A 17860-nucleotide genomic window follows, 5' to 3' on the forward strand; every position below is an offset into this window, starting at 1 on the left:
AAGAATTGGTTCTATATATGCTTCGGCACATCCATTAATTAAGATTGATTGCCAGTTCCAAATGTCAGTAAATATTTAAATTCAGGATATATGAGGAAAAAGTGCTCAAAATCCTTCAGCAACCAACAAGACACATTAGGTAAAATATTCCTTTTAATAGTTTGAGATATATCTTACTCCTGCCTCCTCCGCTTGGCGGTGACCACCACTTAAATAGGCTGTGCAGGTAATAGTGATGAGTGAGACCTGTCAGACCCCAATTGCTACCTCACGGTTCTGGCCTACAAATTATCCAGTAGGTGGTGCTGAAGCTCCACACCTCAAATTTCTTTAGAAACCAAGAGATTCCCTCACTAACCCCCCACCTTCAATGCAGGAGAAAAATCATTTCTGAATTATCAGGTCTGAACACAACACACCATCTGACCAAAGTCTTTCTTGTCATGCCATCTAGATGATTTCATTTTCCATATTGACTATTATGTAAGCAGTTTTGTTTAGCCATTTGCTTATACTATGAGATTAAAAACAGAGAAAGGTTTTAGAGGAAAAGCCAGCTGGCAGTGCAGTGCCAAATCTGTATGCAGAACGAGAGAAAATGTCCCTGAACACACCTATACACATTTTAGTGTAAGAAATTTAAACCACCCTTTATTTTTCACATAAGACTTCTAATTTACTCAAGAGAACTTTCCACATAGGGACTCAGATAACTTGTTACTAGTTTTCTAGACCAATTTAGAAACTGGATGTGTTAACTGTAAAGACCCAAGGTGAAATAAAAACCATTTTATCACCATCGTTTTTAATGAAGAAACTTGTTTAAAATTGTAAAGGAAAAAAATGGGGATGGGACGGCAAAATCTTAGCAGCAAAGTGGTTAAAACAATTTGAAAATATTAATGCACAAACATTAAAATATTAAAGCATATATGTCGCATATAAAATACAGTACAGAACCAGGAGTTGCACTATATTGATTAGTGCTTAACAGAAGAAATGATTATATTTGTTCTTCCCAGAAATATATACACAGTCCATTTCCACAGATTTTCCTATATAGCCAGCAAGTTATTTTCTTCAGTTATTCACACCTTGCTCAAACCTGAATTATAAACTCCACACTTACAAATATGAAAATTTATTCATAAGGAAAATCAATTATTTTCATCCCACCAATAAGAAGTAATTTTGAAAGTTAACAGTCTATTCTAGGTAACCGAGTTTAGCTGAAAACTTCAGGGATGAAGATCATCTGGTGCAGCAGTGTCCAAATATATAAACAGTAAAAATAAGACTTAAAACTGCTGTTACAGTGTCACGTTTGGATTTAGTTCATCCAATTGATTTTTAGTACAAAACTAGAAATAACCTCTTCTTCATAACATCTATAGTTATCAATATATTTTTCTTCTTTTCAATGTGAAATAATACTTCAAGATGATCTATATACACAATGTTGTCAGTTCAAGCTGTCATATAAATATAAATGCTTTCTTAAAAAAAGTATTTTACAGACAGATAGTGTTATATACATTGTTCAGTTTGATCTGGGGCAAAAGAAGACAGCTAACACAAGCTTAAGTGTGAACGTAAAAAGAATGATCCATAAATGACATTTAAAAACGTGCATAGAAAATGAGCTTCAAATGGTAGTGTGATTTTAATGTTTATCACTTCTGAAACTTCAAGCCATTAAAAGGAAAGGCACGCTTCTCAACTTGATCCCTCTAAGGGAATGTTCTTAGAGAACCCTTACTTGATTAGAGTTTAAATGTAACAGTTAAAAAAAAAAAAAAAAAAAAAAAAAAAAAGACAATTTGTTCCCAAAGTACTTTAAATAATTGTTGGAAAACTTATCCAACTACTTCGTAAGTAAAACATCCAGTGATACAATGCTCTGCAAAAGAAATAAATTTTTATGTACAAGGTATTTCATTCACACTGTTGGATTAAATACTTTCCTGGGATAGTTTAGCACATACTTTAACATAAAATAATTATGCTTTTGGCTGGTTTAAATAGAATAAAATGCAACTGAAAAAAGCTATTGGTATTATGTGAATAATGAGCACTGAGGATTAAGCTAAAAAAATTAGTAACACAGCTGAACAAACTCTGGGTTAGCAGAATGATAAACGAGATTGCAGGAGGAAACTTTTACACTAACCATCCAGTTACACTTCTTGGCCTTGTAACATATTTGTAAATGCAATATAATTTTTTGAAGGAGGAAACTCTGAAAGAAAACAACTTGCTGGTTGAATACCACAAAAAACAAAACAACAACCCCGAAACCTCTTTTTTTTTCTATGTTTACACAATCGCTTTTTATATAAAAATAAGTGTTACGCTCCCATCAGAACATTAGACGATTACATCTGTGCTTTAAAAAAAAGTTGGTCACTCAAGGCTATTAGAATATTTTAAAGAATTTTAGATTACCAGAATGTACAGATAGAACTCAATATAAACCATAGCCAAAGGGAAACAAAGATGGAAATATCAAATCATTCACATGGAATAAAAATGTTATATTAATTAGATGAGTAAAGTATGCAAAATATAATGGAATGTGACAGTAGATATATGTATATCTACTTCAGAACTAGGAAGGGGAAGAAAAGTTTAATGTCATAATTCGTACCTTATATTTAGTTAAATATAAACATTTGTTATTTATACATAAAACTGCTTTCAAAAAAACAATAAATGATTCAGGTGCACTTGTTTAACTTCTTATAATTTCCAAGTGTTAACCTTTCTTAGATTGAAATCAGCTGTTCCCAAGTGCACTTTTAGTTCATGTCCTAATGAATTCAAACCTTTAAAAGTCCCATCACCTAATGCATAAATATACAAAAATGCCAAAAATTAATCCCTTTTAGTCGGATCATATTTTATGATCGCTCTTTATAGCCAATAACCAGAAATGGTTTCCTTTCGCAAATACGCTTTACAACCTGTAACAAAACATGCCATGCACTCAAGGGAAAAGTTAGGCATGGCTGGCATCGGTGAAATGCCAAGAACTGACGAGTGCTGCTTCCTCCACGTGTGGCCCCTGTGACACCAGGCAAGGTTTCATATTGCTTGCCGAAAGCTTCCGCAAATCCAAGTTAGCTAATGCCTGGAAACAAAGGTTTTAAACTCCTGTCGGCCCTAGATCCTCTCATCCAGCAGCCTTATGTTTCCCACCACAACACCCGCACGCCTCCCCACAGCGATGGCACGATCTCAGGGGGACGTAGCAGCACATACACGGGACAATGAAAGAAAGAGCCACCAGGGCTAACCATCGCAGGCAGAACTTGTCATCGCTAGTGTCACACGAACAGGGGTCGGAAAAGTCTCCCTCTGAGTCTGACATACAATGATACAGCATGCTCTCGGCACAGAGCATGCAACTAACTTGATAGATGCATCTTCTGATAGGGTCTGGAGCATCCTGACACTTCCCCCTGCCGTTTTCTTCGTGGTTGAACCTTTCCTGGCAGTATACGCAGCGAGAACGCTCACCATCTTCTTTTCTTCGTTTTGACTTCTTAAACTTTAACGAGGAAGGCTGTGTCTTAAATACCACGGAGTCTTTGAATGAACTTAACTTAGTCTCATCCCCACAAGAGTACAGATAGTCTGATTTTTTACTGTCTGGTTTAGAGAACTGAATACTGGAGTCAGTATCATCTCTCTCCAAGTCATTTTTCCACATGTCAGGATGCCTGTAGTCTGCATAGCGACGGATTAAGATATCTCGAGGATTTATTCTGACAATCTCATCCTCATCTTGAAAGCTGACATGTCGAGGGACCTAAAAAAGGGAAGAGATGAAAACTGCAATAAGGACTGTAAATGTGAATTTTATGTGTCAACTTTGCTGAGCATGGTGCCCAGATATTTGGTCAAACATTACTCTGAATATTGAAGTACAGATGTCTCTTGGTGGACTCTGACGAGTGAAGATCAGCCTCCATGATATAGGTGAACCTCATCCAATAAACTGAAGGCCTTTATGGAACAGACTGATTGCAACTCTCCCCTGCTTCTCAAGTCCAACAGTTTACCCTTCTCAAGCCCGACAGCAGGCTTTGGAGATGTACCTCCACTATCACATGTGCCAGTTCCTTAAAAGAAACCTCTATACATGTCTTGTTGGTTCTGTTTCTCTGGAGAATCCTGACTCATCTATTGGTACTGAGAAGTGGGTTGCTTTAACAAATACCTAAAAGTGTGGCAATGGCTTTGAAACTGGGTAATAGACAGAGACTCAAAAAGTTTTGAGGTGCACGTTATAAAAAGCCTAGATAGCCTCGAACTTTAAATATAATACCAGATAGTGAAAGGAAGTGGTAAAAAAAAAAAAGGGGGGGGGGGGGGCGAGGGGAAGAATTGTATTCTAGTGTTTTGTGGAAGGCAGGAGTATAAGCATGCTCTGAAGAAAGCACCAAAGGTGTGATGGCCCTGGCCGGGCTGGCTAGGTTGGTTGGAGCATTGTCCCATACACCAAAAGGTGTGGGTTTGACCCCCTCAGGGAGCAATGGATCTGTCTCTCTCTCTTTCAAAACCAATAAACATATCCTCGGGTGTGGATAAAAAAAAAGAAAAAAAAATACCAAAGGTGTGGCTAGGCAATCATAGGATAAAGAGGCTATGGTATGACTCAGAGATCCTATCAACCATCTCAGCTGAAATGCTGCCAGGTTGGATCTAAGGGGACAGAGTTGAGAGGAAATGAATCAAGGTCGTCAAAGTAATAGCATTTCCAGGACTGGCAAACAGAGCTATCTGGCTGGGAACATGCATTATCTCTTAAGGGAAGAACGGGAAATGTCGGAGCTGTCTCCCCAGTTCAATAGGACGGGGCCACTTCCTCAGTTTCAGGGGGCCAGGAAGCCCAAGGGTCAAGGTTGTGGGGCCACCCCCCCCCCATGAAGGAAGAAAAAAAAAATCAAGCCGAAGAGGATTATTTCCGAGACTTAAAAATCTAATGACATTTGCTCTGCTAAGTTTTGGACTTGTTTAGGAATCCCATGACACCTTTCTTCTTTCCAGTTTCTCCCTTTTGGAATGGAAATATCGGTTCTGTGCCTTTCCCACCATTCTAGTTTGAAGCAGGTAAGTCCTCAGGTCCCAGAGAGAAAGGTATTTGTCTCAGGATGAATCGTATTTTGTCTGAGCCCACTCTTGATTTAGATGAAATTTAGATGAGACTTGGGGTCTGCTGTGATGGCGTGAATTTTTGCACGTTGAGAGAGGCAGGAATTTAGGGGACCAGATGCCGGAGGGGGAAAATGTTACGGGCTGAACCATGTCCTCTCCAAACTCATGAGTTGAGGCAACAACTTCCACCATCTCAAAAAGTCACTATATTTAGACACAGGGACTTTAAAGAGGTCATTAAGTTCAAGTAAGGCCCTTAGAGTGAACCTTAATCCATCCAATTTGACTGGTGTACTTTGAAGAGGAAATTGGACACACAGAGAGACACTGGGATATGCATGAAAGAGCAAAGACCAGTGAGGACACACCAAGAAGGTGGTCACTTGCAAGCCAAGGAGAGAGGTCCCTGAAGAAACCAAATTACTAACACTTTGACCTTGGACTTCAGTTTCCAGATTTAGAAGAAAATAAATTCTCGTTGTTCCAGCCATCTAGTCTGTTGGTCTCTGAAAATAACTTAAAATGCACCATACCATATACACATACATGTGTATACACATACATGTATATATACATATACACACAACCTCCCTCACCCCTCCTTCTGGATAGACTGTCTCCTTGAGGCCAAGGAGCAAAGTAAATCTTCTAGAGATAAATCATACAAGGTCTAAATCAAAACGATCCTTTATTTAACCATTCAGGTGGGCTTCTGGAAGTCGAATTTGTATCTCCTGGCCCCAGTCCCTGGACACATTGACTAGTCTACAAGTAAACACCTGACCCAGGTTGGGGCAAACTTCTATTCCCCAGATATTTGGTACCGGGACTAAAAAAATTCCAGGTCAGGGCTAAAGTGAAGTCCATTAAATCAACTATGTATAATTCTTATTGGTTCTATCTGGTGATAAATACACTGTTGATATCCCCTAGACTCACACTAGAAATTTGGAAAGAATTTATGTATTAGGGTTTACAAGCATTTATGTAGCAAACTTATATACTAAATTACTTTTCCTAGTACAATTCAACTATATAGAGAATAAGAAGGACTAGAAAACTTCACTTATTTGTTCATTAGTTATAGTCCATACCAGAAGATAAACTAAGGTAACTTACCTTATTTTGGGACTTTAGGCCTCCACATTCCTTGGATATTTGTCGCTGTGCATATTCTATGCTTCTGCCCTGAATGTCTAGGCTTGGATGAGTGAACGTTATCTAAAATACAAACAATTTCTACTTAAATGACAATTCCAGGATTTCATAACTTATTAGTAGTTAAGCTTTTCAAAATGTTGAGTCATCCTATATATTATATAAAATTAGGTCTTTCCTTATGCATTAAAAATTTAAATTAAAAAGTAATACAGAATTCTGATTTCTGGTTCTACATGTAAGCACTTTAAAGTTGTCACTCTGTCCTAAGAAGGAAAATATGAACAGGAAAAAAAAAATCAACACTTCTTGGGTGTGTAAGACAGAGAAGGACACAGGCAAACCACTGCTTCCAAGCCTGGAGAGACAGAATAACAGAGCAGACTCATGAGTGATCAATGCCATGGAAACCAGTGCTGGGGTAGGAAAAGCTAAACTGCAATTGATGAATTGCTGGAAACTCACTGTAGATAATGTTAAGATTCACTTGCAGGAGGCCACTAGGTCCCCACAGTAAATATCAGAAGAGTCCCAAACGCTTTCAGCAGGAAGAGGGGGGAAAGAACCATTTTGAAATTAGGGCGCACTCTGTTTTTAACAGAGTCTGCCCCAGAAGAAACTAATTAACCTGGGCCTGACCTGCCAGGTGTCATCAGAACCTATCTGACCATCCCATCCACCCTAAGCAGAGAAGGAAAAACTGAGAAATACTAGTGAAGTGCACAGTCCAGATGCATGACTCAGACTAAAAGACCGACCAACCATAGGGCTATAAGAATACTACCTCTCCCTACACACTTTACCCCTATATTACCGAAGGCCTATTTACTAGCATTCCTTTTACCCAGTACATTATGTGGAGCTATAACCGCCCCCCCCCAAAAAAAAGAACAAACAAAACAAAAACAACAAAACATATGAAAAGGCAACAAAAACAAAACAACAACAACAACCCAAAATTTGAAGAGATAGAACAGGCGTCAGAACCAGACATGACAGGGACGTTGGAAATGGCAGACCAGGAATTTAAAACAACTATCACTAACATGCTAAGGGTTCTAATTGATAACATAAACAGCATGCAAGAACAAATGAGCAATGAAAACTGAGATGGAAATCCTAAGAAAGAACAACAAAAAGCTAGAGATTAAAAAAAACAAAACAAGAGAAATGACGAATGGCTTTGATGAGCTTAATAGAGAGGAAAGAATCTCTGAACTTAAGAATATATCAATACATACCTCCAAAACAAAAGCAGAGAACAAAGACAGAAAGAAATGAACAGAATACTGGAGAACCATGGGACAACTGAAAGAAGCATAACATACATGAAATAGGAATATCAGGAGAAGAAAGGAACAGAAGGAATATTTGAAATAATGTCTGAGAATTTACCCAATTTAATGTCAACCACAGATCTAGGAAGCTCAGAGAAGACCAAGGAGAATAAATGCCCAAAAAAGTAAAACTAAGCATAATATTTTAAAACTATAAAAAAAAAGAAAGTCAAAGATAAAGGGAAAATCCTGAGAAAAACAACATCAAAACAAACAAAAACAAAACACGCACACACACAAACACAAAACAGAGAGAAAAAAAAAACAACACTTATCTTTTTTTTTTTTTTTTTTTTTTTTTAAAGAAAGGAGCAAAGATGAGAATTACATCTGACTTGGAAACCATGCAAGGACAAGAAGAGTGGAGTAAAACAAAGTACTGAGAGAAAAATCCCACCAACATACAATTCTGTATGTTGTGAAATTATCTTTCAAAAGTAAAACAGATAGATATAAAGATTTTCCCAGGCAAACAAAAATCGAGGAAGTTTGCTGTCAATAGACCTGCAATACAAGAAATGTTAACAGAAGTTCTAAATTTAAAGAGAAGGAAAATAATGTAGATCAGAAACTTGAATCTACATAAGAATGAAAGAGTATCAAGGAAAAAATAAGTAAACATAAAATAAAACCTTTTGTTTCTTATTTTAATTGATCTAACAAAAGATCTAACAAAAGTGTAAAAAAAAAAACCAAACAAAAAAAAAAACCAAACCAGCAACAATGTACTTGATAATGTGTGTGTATATATATATATATATATTACAAAGCCCTAAGTGACCATTGCGATGGAATGACCAGTCGCTATGACATGCACTGACCACCAGGGGGCAGATGCTCAATGCAGGAGCCGCCCCCAGCCAGCAGGCCCCATTTGCTGATGGGGCCTGCCTGCCAACCTCCCAGGTCCTCACCCTGGCTGGGTCAGGGAACCGGGGGTGGGTGCGGCAAATGCAGCCCCTTTCCAAAAGGGGAATGAGGGCAAGCAGCAACCTCCTGGGTCACTCTCCGTGTCCCCCCCCCCGGGTGGCAGGCCCTGATCGGGGCCAGCCCCCAGGTTTAAATGGGGAACTGGGGGTGGGCAGCAGCAGATGCAGGTGGTGAGAGGCGCAAGTGGGAAACTGCGCAGTGGTGGCGCATGGCCGGTCAGGGTGAGGTAAAGATAAGGGGGTAGCGGGGGAGGTGGGGGACCCTGTGGTGGTGGCACAGGGGCAGTGAGCAGGGGAGGCAGAGAACCACATGGTGGCGATGAGGGAAGGAGGCAGGGAACCTGATTGGCCCTGATCACCGGCCAGGCCTAGTGACCCCACTGTGCACAAATTTTGTGCACTGGGCCTCTAGTATGAATATACTTGTATGCTTATATATGTTAAAATGAATGACATCGATGATACAAGGGATGGGAGAGAGGAATTGGGATTATTTTACTACACAAGATACTTGGCACTACCTGTTAAGATGGTTTAGTATTATTGAAAACAGACATGAATTAATTGTAAATGTATATTGTAAACTGTCAAGCAACCACTAAAAACAGTTTAAAAAAAAAAGAATAACTGATATGCGAAAAAGAGAATGAAATAATATAAAATTCTATATAATAAAAGCCTAATATGCAAATTGCCCCTTGGGCGATATTTCGACAGAGACCGGGAGTTCAACTGCTTGCTTTGTATGCTGACCACCAGGGGGCAGTGTGGAACATGGTGGGAATCTGTGATGCGTTGTGAACTCTCGCTGGCTACCTGGGGGCAGGGGTGACAGGGACAGAGGTGCAGTGAGAATGCAGGGTGTCTACCGAGCTCACTCTCACTCCCCCTGCTAGGGCTGGCGTGCCAGGGAAGCCCCCACGCTCAGGTGCCTGATGCCTGCGAGCCCACCCCCCACCCGCACAGGTTCTTAAGGATGAGCCGGGACTGCAGGGGCCGGTCTGCCTCCCTTGGGTTTTGCAGGAGCTGGTCTGCAAGGCTGGCCAGGAGAGCGCGTGCTGATTGCCCAACTTCTGTGTGGCACCGCTGGGCAGCCCAGAGCCCCACACTGTGCCCCAGCCCTTGGCATCCAGCCTCATTCACCACATCTCTGTGTGGGACTCAGGCACTGTGACTCAGGCGGAGGCGGGTGCATGGGGCCTGGGGTGCATGGGGGCCTGGGGTGCCAAGTGTTGCCCAAGGCCCAGAGGTCAGCTGGGACCTGCCCTTGCACACCAGATGCTGGAGCTTCAATAGCTGGCCAGGCCTAGGGACCAGACCCCGTGCACAAATTTCATGCACCGGGCCTCTAGTGTTCAATAAATCCACAAAAGACTTTGGGAAAAATTGAAATATAACAATAGGAATAAAGAACAAGGGTAACAAACAGAAAACTAACAAATATGATAGAGATTAAGTCAACTGCATCAGTAATCACTTTGAACATTAATGACCTAAATATTCTAATTAAAAGACAGAGACTGCAGAGTGAATAAAAAAAAAAAATAAGACCCAACTATATGTTGTCTATAAGAACAACATATGAGCAATGATATAATGATAAAAGGGTCAATTCTCCAAGAATTAGCAAGTATGTCTTTAACAAAAGTGTGTCAAATTATACAAGGCAAAAACTGTTGGAACTGCAGAGAGAAATAGATGTGCCCATTGTTGTAGATGAAGACGCAGGGACAGACCCAACAGGCAGAAAATCACTAAGGACAAATTGAACACATTAACTCAGTCAACCAAGTGGATATAATTGACATCTGCACACTACTCATCCAGCAGCAGTATACCCATTCTTCTCAATCTCTCACGGAGCATTACCCAGACAGACCACATTCTGGGTAAAAAACAGAACAAAACAGATCTTAGCAAAAAAAAAAAAAAAAAAAAAGCTGGGGGTGGGGGTTTATACAATGTCTGCTCTCAGACCACAAAGGAATTAAACTGGAACTGAATAAGAGAAAGGTAATTTAAAAATCCCAATATACGTGTTGCTTAAATAACATACTTCAAAGTAACACATAATGGGTCAAAAAGAAATCTGGGGAAACTTAAAAGGTATTTTGAACCAAGTGGAAATAAAAACAAATGATCAAACTTTATGGAATACAGTAAAACATGTGCTTAGAGAGAAACTGATAGCATTGAATATATGTAGTTAGAAAAAAGGAAACATCTATACAAAAAATGTAAGTTCTAACCTTAGCAAAGCAGAAAAAAATAAGTCCAAAACAAGAAAAGAATAAGAATTAGAATAGAAATCAATCAAAGTATTAATGAAATAAAAAACTAATTCTTTGAAAAGATGAACAAAATTGACAAGCCTCTAGTCAGGCTAGGTAAGAAAGAGAGGACACAAATTATTAATATCGGCAATAAAAGAGGAAATATCAGTACAGATCCCATGGAAATTACAAGGTTAATAAAAGAACATTATGAACAACTATAGGCCCACAAAATTGCTAGCCAAGGTGAAATGGATGATTCCTTGAAAGGCAAAATATGCCAAAACTCAATAGACAATCTGAATAGGACTAGATCATGTTAAGCGCCCAGCCTGTTTTGTCTTCCAGATGGAAAGTATAGTATTCGTCACCGGTGAGTGACTGGGCACTTTAACATGTTAAGAAGTTGAATCAATAATTTTTCAAAGTAGAAAGCACCAATGAAAATACACCTCTCCCAAGACATACAAACAGCCAATAGATATAAGAAAAGATGTTTAACCTCACAGGCAATTAGGGAAATGCAAATGAAAACTACAATGAGATATCTACCACCTTATGCTTGTTAGAGTGGCCATTATCCATAAGACAAGCCATAAGTGTTGAAGAGGTTGTGGAAAAAAGGAACCCTCATTCACTGATGGTGGAATGTAAACTGGTACAACCACTATGGAAAGCAGTCTGGCAATTCCTCAAAATATTAAGAATAGAACTACCATATGACCCAGCAATCCCACTCCTACGTATATAACCGAAAAACTCAAAATCATGTATTCACAAAGATATATGCACCCCTATGTTCACTGCAGCATTATTCATGCTGGCCAAGACATGGAAACAACCAAAGTGTCCTGCAATAGAGGACTGGATAAACAGGATGTGGTACATACACACAGTGGAATATTACTCAGCATTAAAAAAGGATGAAATAGTGCCATTTACAACATGGTTGGATGGATCTTATGCTAAGTGAAATAAAAAACTGAAACTCATGAACACAAACAGCAGTGTGGTGGTTGCCAGAGATAAGGGGGAGGGAGGGTTTTTGAGAGGAGAAGCAGGTCCTAATATAAGGTGACAGGAGAAGATTTGACTAGGGGTGGTAGGCACATGGTACAATATATTGTAACAAAGAAATCCACACCTAAAACCTATATGTTCATGTTGACCAATGTCATCCCAATCAACTCAATGAAAGAAAAAAAGAAAATAACATCAGCCCCAGAAGGATTTACTGTAGAGATCTACCAAACATTTAAAGAATAAGTTATACCAAATTTCTACTATCTTCTACAGAAGATCCAAACAAGAAATACTTCTTACCTAGTTCTATAAGGTCAACATTAATACTAAAACCAGACAAAAACATTACAACCAGTAAGCAAACTATAATAAAGCTGAGGATACAAAGTTAATACACAACAGCCAACCACTTTCTTATATACCAACAATGAACAAGAAGAATTTGATATTTAACAAAATATGTACAAGATCTATATGAGAAAAGCCACAAAATTCTGATGAACAAATTTTAAAAAGTAGATGCGAAGTATTCCCATGTTTATGTCCTGGTGGTAACTTCATCTTTTTTTTTTTTTTTTTTTTTTGCTATGTATTAATTTACACACACAAATGCATGCATGCATATATATGGATCTTTAAGTTTTTTTAATAGGACCTTTTGCACTGTGCCTTGCTTTTCTGTACTTAATGATACACATGGACACTTTTCTATGTTTTCTAAAAAATATTTTTATTGAATTTTAGAGAGAGAGAAGGAGGGGAAAAAGGAGAGAGACATTTATATGAGAGCAAAACATTAATCTGCTACCTCCTGCATGCCCCCTACTGGGGAATCAAAACTGCAACCTTTTGGTGCATGAGAAGACAATCAATTGAGCCACAGAAGCCAGACCAACTTTTCTCTAATTATACATATATCTCTAAACTTATTCTTTTTTTTAATTTTATTTTTAATTTTTTTGTTTTGTCTTTTTTCTAACCTTATTCTTTTATTTATTTATTTTTTAATATATATTTTATTGATTTTTTTACAGAGAGGAAGAAAGAGGGAAAGAGAGAAACATCGATGAGAGAGAATCATCGATTAGCTGCCTCTTGCACACCCCTTACTGGGGATGTGCCCACAACCAAGGTACATGCCCTTGACCGGAATCGAACCCGGGACCTCTCAGTCTGCAGGCCGACGCTCTATCCACTGAGCCAAACCGGTTTCGGCCTAACCTTATTCTTTTAGTGTTTCACTGAATAACTTTTAATTTATTTAATCTAATTAATATACACATAGGTTTTTTCCAATCTTTGGATGTTATAAGCAGCATTGTAACAAATGTTCTTGCATATTTACTTTTAATACACATGTCCAAGTACATATGTATCATAAATTCCTAAAATAGAATTGCTGAATTTAAAAGTCTGTATACTTCAATTAAAAAAGGAATTTTAAATGGATATATCCAACTCGAACCTCCTACTTTGTAGGGTCTTAAACAGAGAAGAAAATTTAATAAAATTAAAGACTGAAGAGGTTACCTCATTCCCAACCTTGTTTTCTATAGCTTTAAAATTTTACATTCATTAGCACTTTAATCACATAATACATAAAGAGAAAAAAAAGCATTTCAGTTTTAATTGTGCTATAGAACTAAAAAATTGATGTGGGATGAAGTGGATTCTGGAGTTTATTTTTTCTAACCTGACTTTATTATACATTCTTCCATGCCCAGTTACCTCTACCCGGGATGAAAAATTATGAGCACACACTTCCCACTCCATTTTCCTTTTAGTTTCAATATTCAGGTATACAGGATGTCCCCCAAAAAGGTACACACACTTTTAACAGCTGATAGCTCAATTTTGAAAATGAAATGTATTTTAATAATCAATGCCTTTGTAATTATTCAAAGTGTGTGTATACCTATAAATTTGACTTCCTAATAAATACATAGTATTCGTCTCTATGGAAGGCATAATTAAGTAGAAACATGGCTCTTATCCTCATGAGTTGATGATAAAGCATATAAATACAACTCAAGGAGAAATATGTAAGAATTCAGGAATTAATGGAGGAAGGAATCACTATGATTAAACGGTCTGAAAAAGATTCATGAAGAAAAAGAAACTGAAAGTAAACAACAAATAAAGGAAGCATTTGTTCAATTTTTTTTAAAAAAAGATGGAAGAGCATTACAGAAAAGGAAGTAGAGAGAAACATTTTTGTTTTTCCCCCTGATATATGTATTTCTTATAAACCAAAATAACATGTATTAAATATATATTCTTGAGGTTTATTTTTATAGTAAAAATGTCCACTTTTTGACTTATTACTCTAATTTCACTTGCAGAAAAAAAGTCACAAAGAGCACCAAAACACATGCACTTTGAAACTACCCGAGTTAACAGAGTAGTTGATAATGTTAATCCTCTCACAAAATCTTTACATGAAAACATAAAGGGACAATGCTGACTTTTTACACTTATTAAGCACAGATGCTGTAAGATACACCCCAACTCACCCCTGCTTTTTAATGTGATGCTACTGCTACAGGCTTTCAGAAGAATTTCTTAGCTGAAAAATGGTAGATGCTTCTTCTAAGTTGGTCACAAATGAAATTTTAAAAGGATTATATTTACAATGGCAATGGCACAAAATAGTGCAAAGAATCTTATAAAAACTCTATCTTTTCATGAAGAAAATTCACAACTTTAATGAGAGATACTGAGTAGTTAAACAAAGGGATATATCATATTAATAATTATGAAAGTTAAATTTTCCCTAAAACAGATTCAGTGCAATTAAAATACAAACTATAAATGGGTTTTTCATCAAATTTGATAAGCTGACTAAAAGTTTTGCAAGAGTAAACAACCAAAACTTTTTTTTTTTTTTTAATTTAAGAGGAACAAGAATGTAGGTAGGGGTACTTTAATTATTCAGATATTAAGACCTCACAGAGCTAAAGTAATTCTATAGTAAAGAAGACAATATTGCACTGATGTTAGGAAAAACAGACCAACGGATCGGATTAGAGAAACCAAGAAACAAATATGGAAAATTTGATATATGACAGATACGGCACCCCCTGATTCCAATAAACTGTGTAGAAGCAATTAATTATACACATGGTAAAAATAAAATTTGATTCCTATCACAGAAATCAGTTTAAGATGGGTTAGAGACAAAAACTAAAATTGTTAGTATAAAATAGGGAGAAAATCTTTAAAACAAGGATAGGGAGGCATTTATGTAAACACCACCAGGAAAAGAAAAAATTCAATTGCATTAAAATTTAGACTGTTCACCAAACCCATATAGAAAATGAAAACTAACTACAAACTAGGAGATACTGGCCACAAGTAAAACTGAAAAAGGAGAAGTGACACAGAAAATTGTATTACTCAGTAACAAGGCTATTATATAAGAACATGTAGCTAAAATTAGTTTGTAAAGGAACAATCACGGCTATTTCCATAATCTTTCAAATGCTCAATATATATGGCTTGTACTCATATAACACATGAATCCTAGAGACTAATTTACCCCAGAATCTTTTGTAGCACATCAACCTCAAAAGCCCATTCCTATATTCCCTAAGAAAAACCTCTTGTGCATGATCACCTGGGTACAAGAAAGTTTGTACTAGCAGTATGCCTAATAACAACACAATTATGGAAACATCTGAAATATCCACTGGCAGAAGAAAAATAAGTAGTACAACTATCAAAAAAGCATAGGAAGTCTAAGCAACCAAAATCCAAGGCAATGATAACCTCTAGGTAGGATGAAGACATGTGGATAGAAATGGGGGTTCCTTTCTATAAGTTGTTTGGTGGTTTCTCAGGTGTTCATTACATATATTGTTTTGTTTGCATTAAATATCATAAATCTTTGATAATAAACTCATTGATGCATGAGGTCTTCCTTCTCTATAGTAAAATATGCTCCAGAAACTTGAAAGCAAAACTGAAAAAAGAGCCATAATGGTTTCTAGGACTATTAGTCTTAACTAAAACCTGAATGAGAGCATTAGCATTTTGAAAGATTGTACCTATCCATCAAAGACATTTAAATAGCCCATGAAAACATAGTACGTGAGTCAAAACAAACACTACAAGAAAAAAAACCCTATACTAATCTTAAGTGACAATTCTCCATGGCTTGGTCTCCCTTCTGCAGACCTAGGAGCAGAGGCACTGTCTGCCTTTGTTTCAGACTTTCTCTCAAAGATGTGTGTTTAGTGGAATATGTAGTGTCTCCCCTTAGAAGTTAAGAAATAGTATCTAGTGTAACAAAATCAGCCTCCTTCAAAAGTCAGGCAGACTTATCGCCCAGTAGAAAGAAAACACTAGGGTTCCCTAAACAAGGAGTGTGTGTGTGTGTGTGTGTGTGTGTGTGTGTGAGAGAGAGAGAGAGAGAGAGAGAGAGAGAGAGAGAGAGAGAGAGAGAGAGCGCGAGCGAGCGCACACATCACATCCACCTGAGCAGCTGCTGAAAGGTATATTTTAAGAGGAAGAAGAAAAAGGTAAAGATAAAAATTATGAACAACTACATATCTTTCAACAAGTGAATCTAAAAATCAAGTGAATAAAAAAATCTGATGAACAGAATAAACTGGTGAATATCACAGAATCAGGGGCACAGAAAGGGAGTGAACTGACAGTCCTTGGGGGGAAAGGGTTGAGAGAGGTGAGGGAAAAGACTGGATAAAAATCATACACCTACGGATGAGGACAGTGGGGAGGGTGTTAAAGGTAGGGTATGGGAACCAGGTGGAGGGAAGCTATGGGGGGAAAAAAAGGAACTGTAATAATCTGAACAATAAAGATTTAAAAAAAAAAAAAGTATCCAGCACATAGCAAGTACCAGCTATAATAAAGATTAAATAACTATAACTATTAGATTTAGTGAAATATGAAAGTGCCTATTTACCATAGGAAAACATTTTAATCTGAGCTAGAAGAAAAAGGAGAAGGAGGAAAGGAAGGATATAGAGGAAGGGAAGAAAACTTACCATTTCTAAATAAGAATTCCAACAATTCAGTAATTACTTAACCTAGTGACTTTGTTCAGGTACTTAATGATTCTATGCATCAATTTTTTCACTGATAAAAACTAAAGATATTGGCTGTGATCAAATAAAATATTAGACTCAAAAACACTTAGTGAAGCACCAAAGGACTATAAAATTTCATTATTATTTTTAACAGTCTTCTCAATTTCCTAAGACAATTATAGAGGTAGAATAAGTTAAGTGTTCTATGAACTTTTCTATTCATGCATGTATTACTACCACCTTAATTCACTAAATTATAGCCAATAGGCCTTTCAGGCCTACTACTATTTTCTTTACAATTACTGGGAAATATTACTGATTATTAAATTTTTTACTGTCCATCTCTCTCACTAGCATTTATATCCTTTGTGAGGCTAGGGCTCATCTCTATCTCATTCACAGCTATTCCTAGGGCTTAGACCAGATGCCTCATACACAGGTGCTCTAACATTTATCACATACATATCAATATATGTGTGAATATGAATATCCTTTTAAAACCCTAAAATAACGCTTTGGGAATGAGTAGTATTATTATTGCTATTTACATTCGGGGAAACAGGAAGACAGAGAGCATTAGTAGCTTTGTAATTCTAAGTAAGTTAAAAAGCCAGGAATTAAAGTTAGGTCTGCCTCTGACTAAAGCCCACGGCATTACTCAGAAATTTCCATCCAGGGCGTAACTTTTCCCTAATGCCTATTTTGAGTCTAAAAAGAGTTTAAAGAAAAATGGCAGAATAACAAGTCTATGCAGGAAATGTAAAATTCACAACTCCAATTTACACAAAGCAGCAAGATGCATCTTCTTACTCAAAGGGCGTAAAGATTAGCCAAGTCACTCTCTCCTCCCAAACAGCCACAACTATGACTAAACCAGGGTCTGGCCTTGGACACAAAGGCAAGCCACAAGTTTATAAGATCAACTGGAA

At 37.3% G+C, this 17860-nt stretch overlaps 1 protein-coding gene across 1 annotated transcript in view; it reads right to left on the reverse strand.

Annotated features, from left to right (window-relative positions):
* Positions 1–779: 779 nt before the first annotated feature.
* The window catches only part of SPRED1 (sprouty related EVH1 domain containing 1), an 89301-nt gene continuing 72220 nt past the window's right edge, over positions 780–17860 (reverse strand). The window contains exons 6-7 of the mRNA XM_084869861.1: positions 6280–6381; positions 780–3811 (exon numbers count right to left, since the gene is read on the reverse strand). Coding sequence (XP_084725987.1) covers positions 3173–3811; positions 6280–6381 — 741 coding nt within the window. The 3' untranslated portion in view covers positions 780–3172. The remainder of the gene's footprint in view (positions 3812–6279; positions 6382–17860) is intronic.

The sequence above is a fragment of the Pipistrellus hanaki genome (assembly GCF_964339955.1).
Source record: "Pipistrellus hanaki genome assembly, chromosome: 1".
Classification (NCBI taxonomy): Eukaryota; Metazoa; Chordata; class Mammalia; order Chiroptera; family Vespertilionidae; genus Pipistrellus; species Pipistrellus hanaki.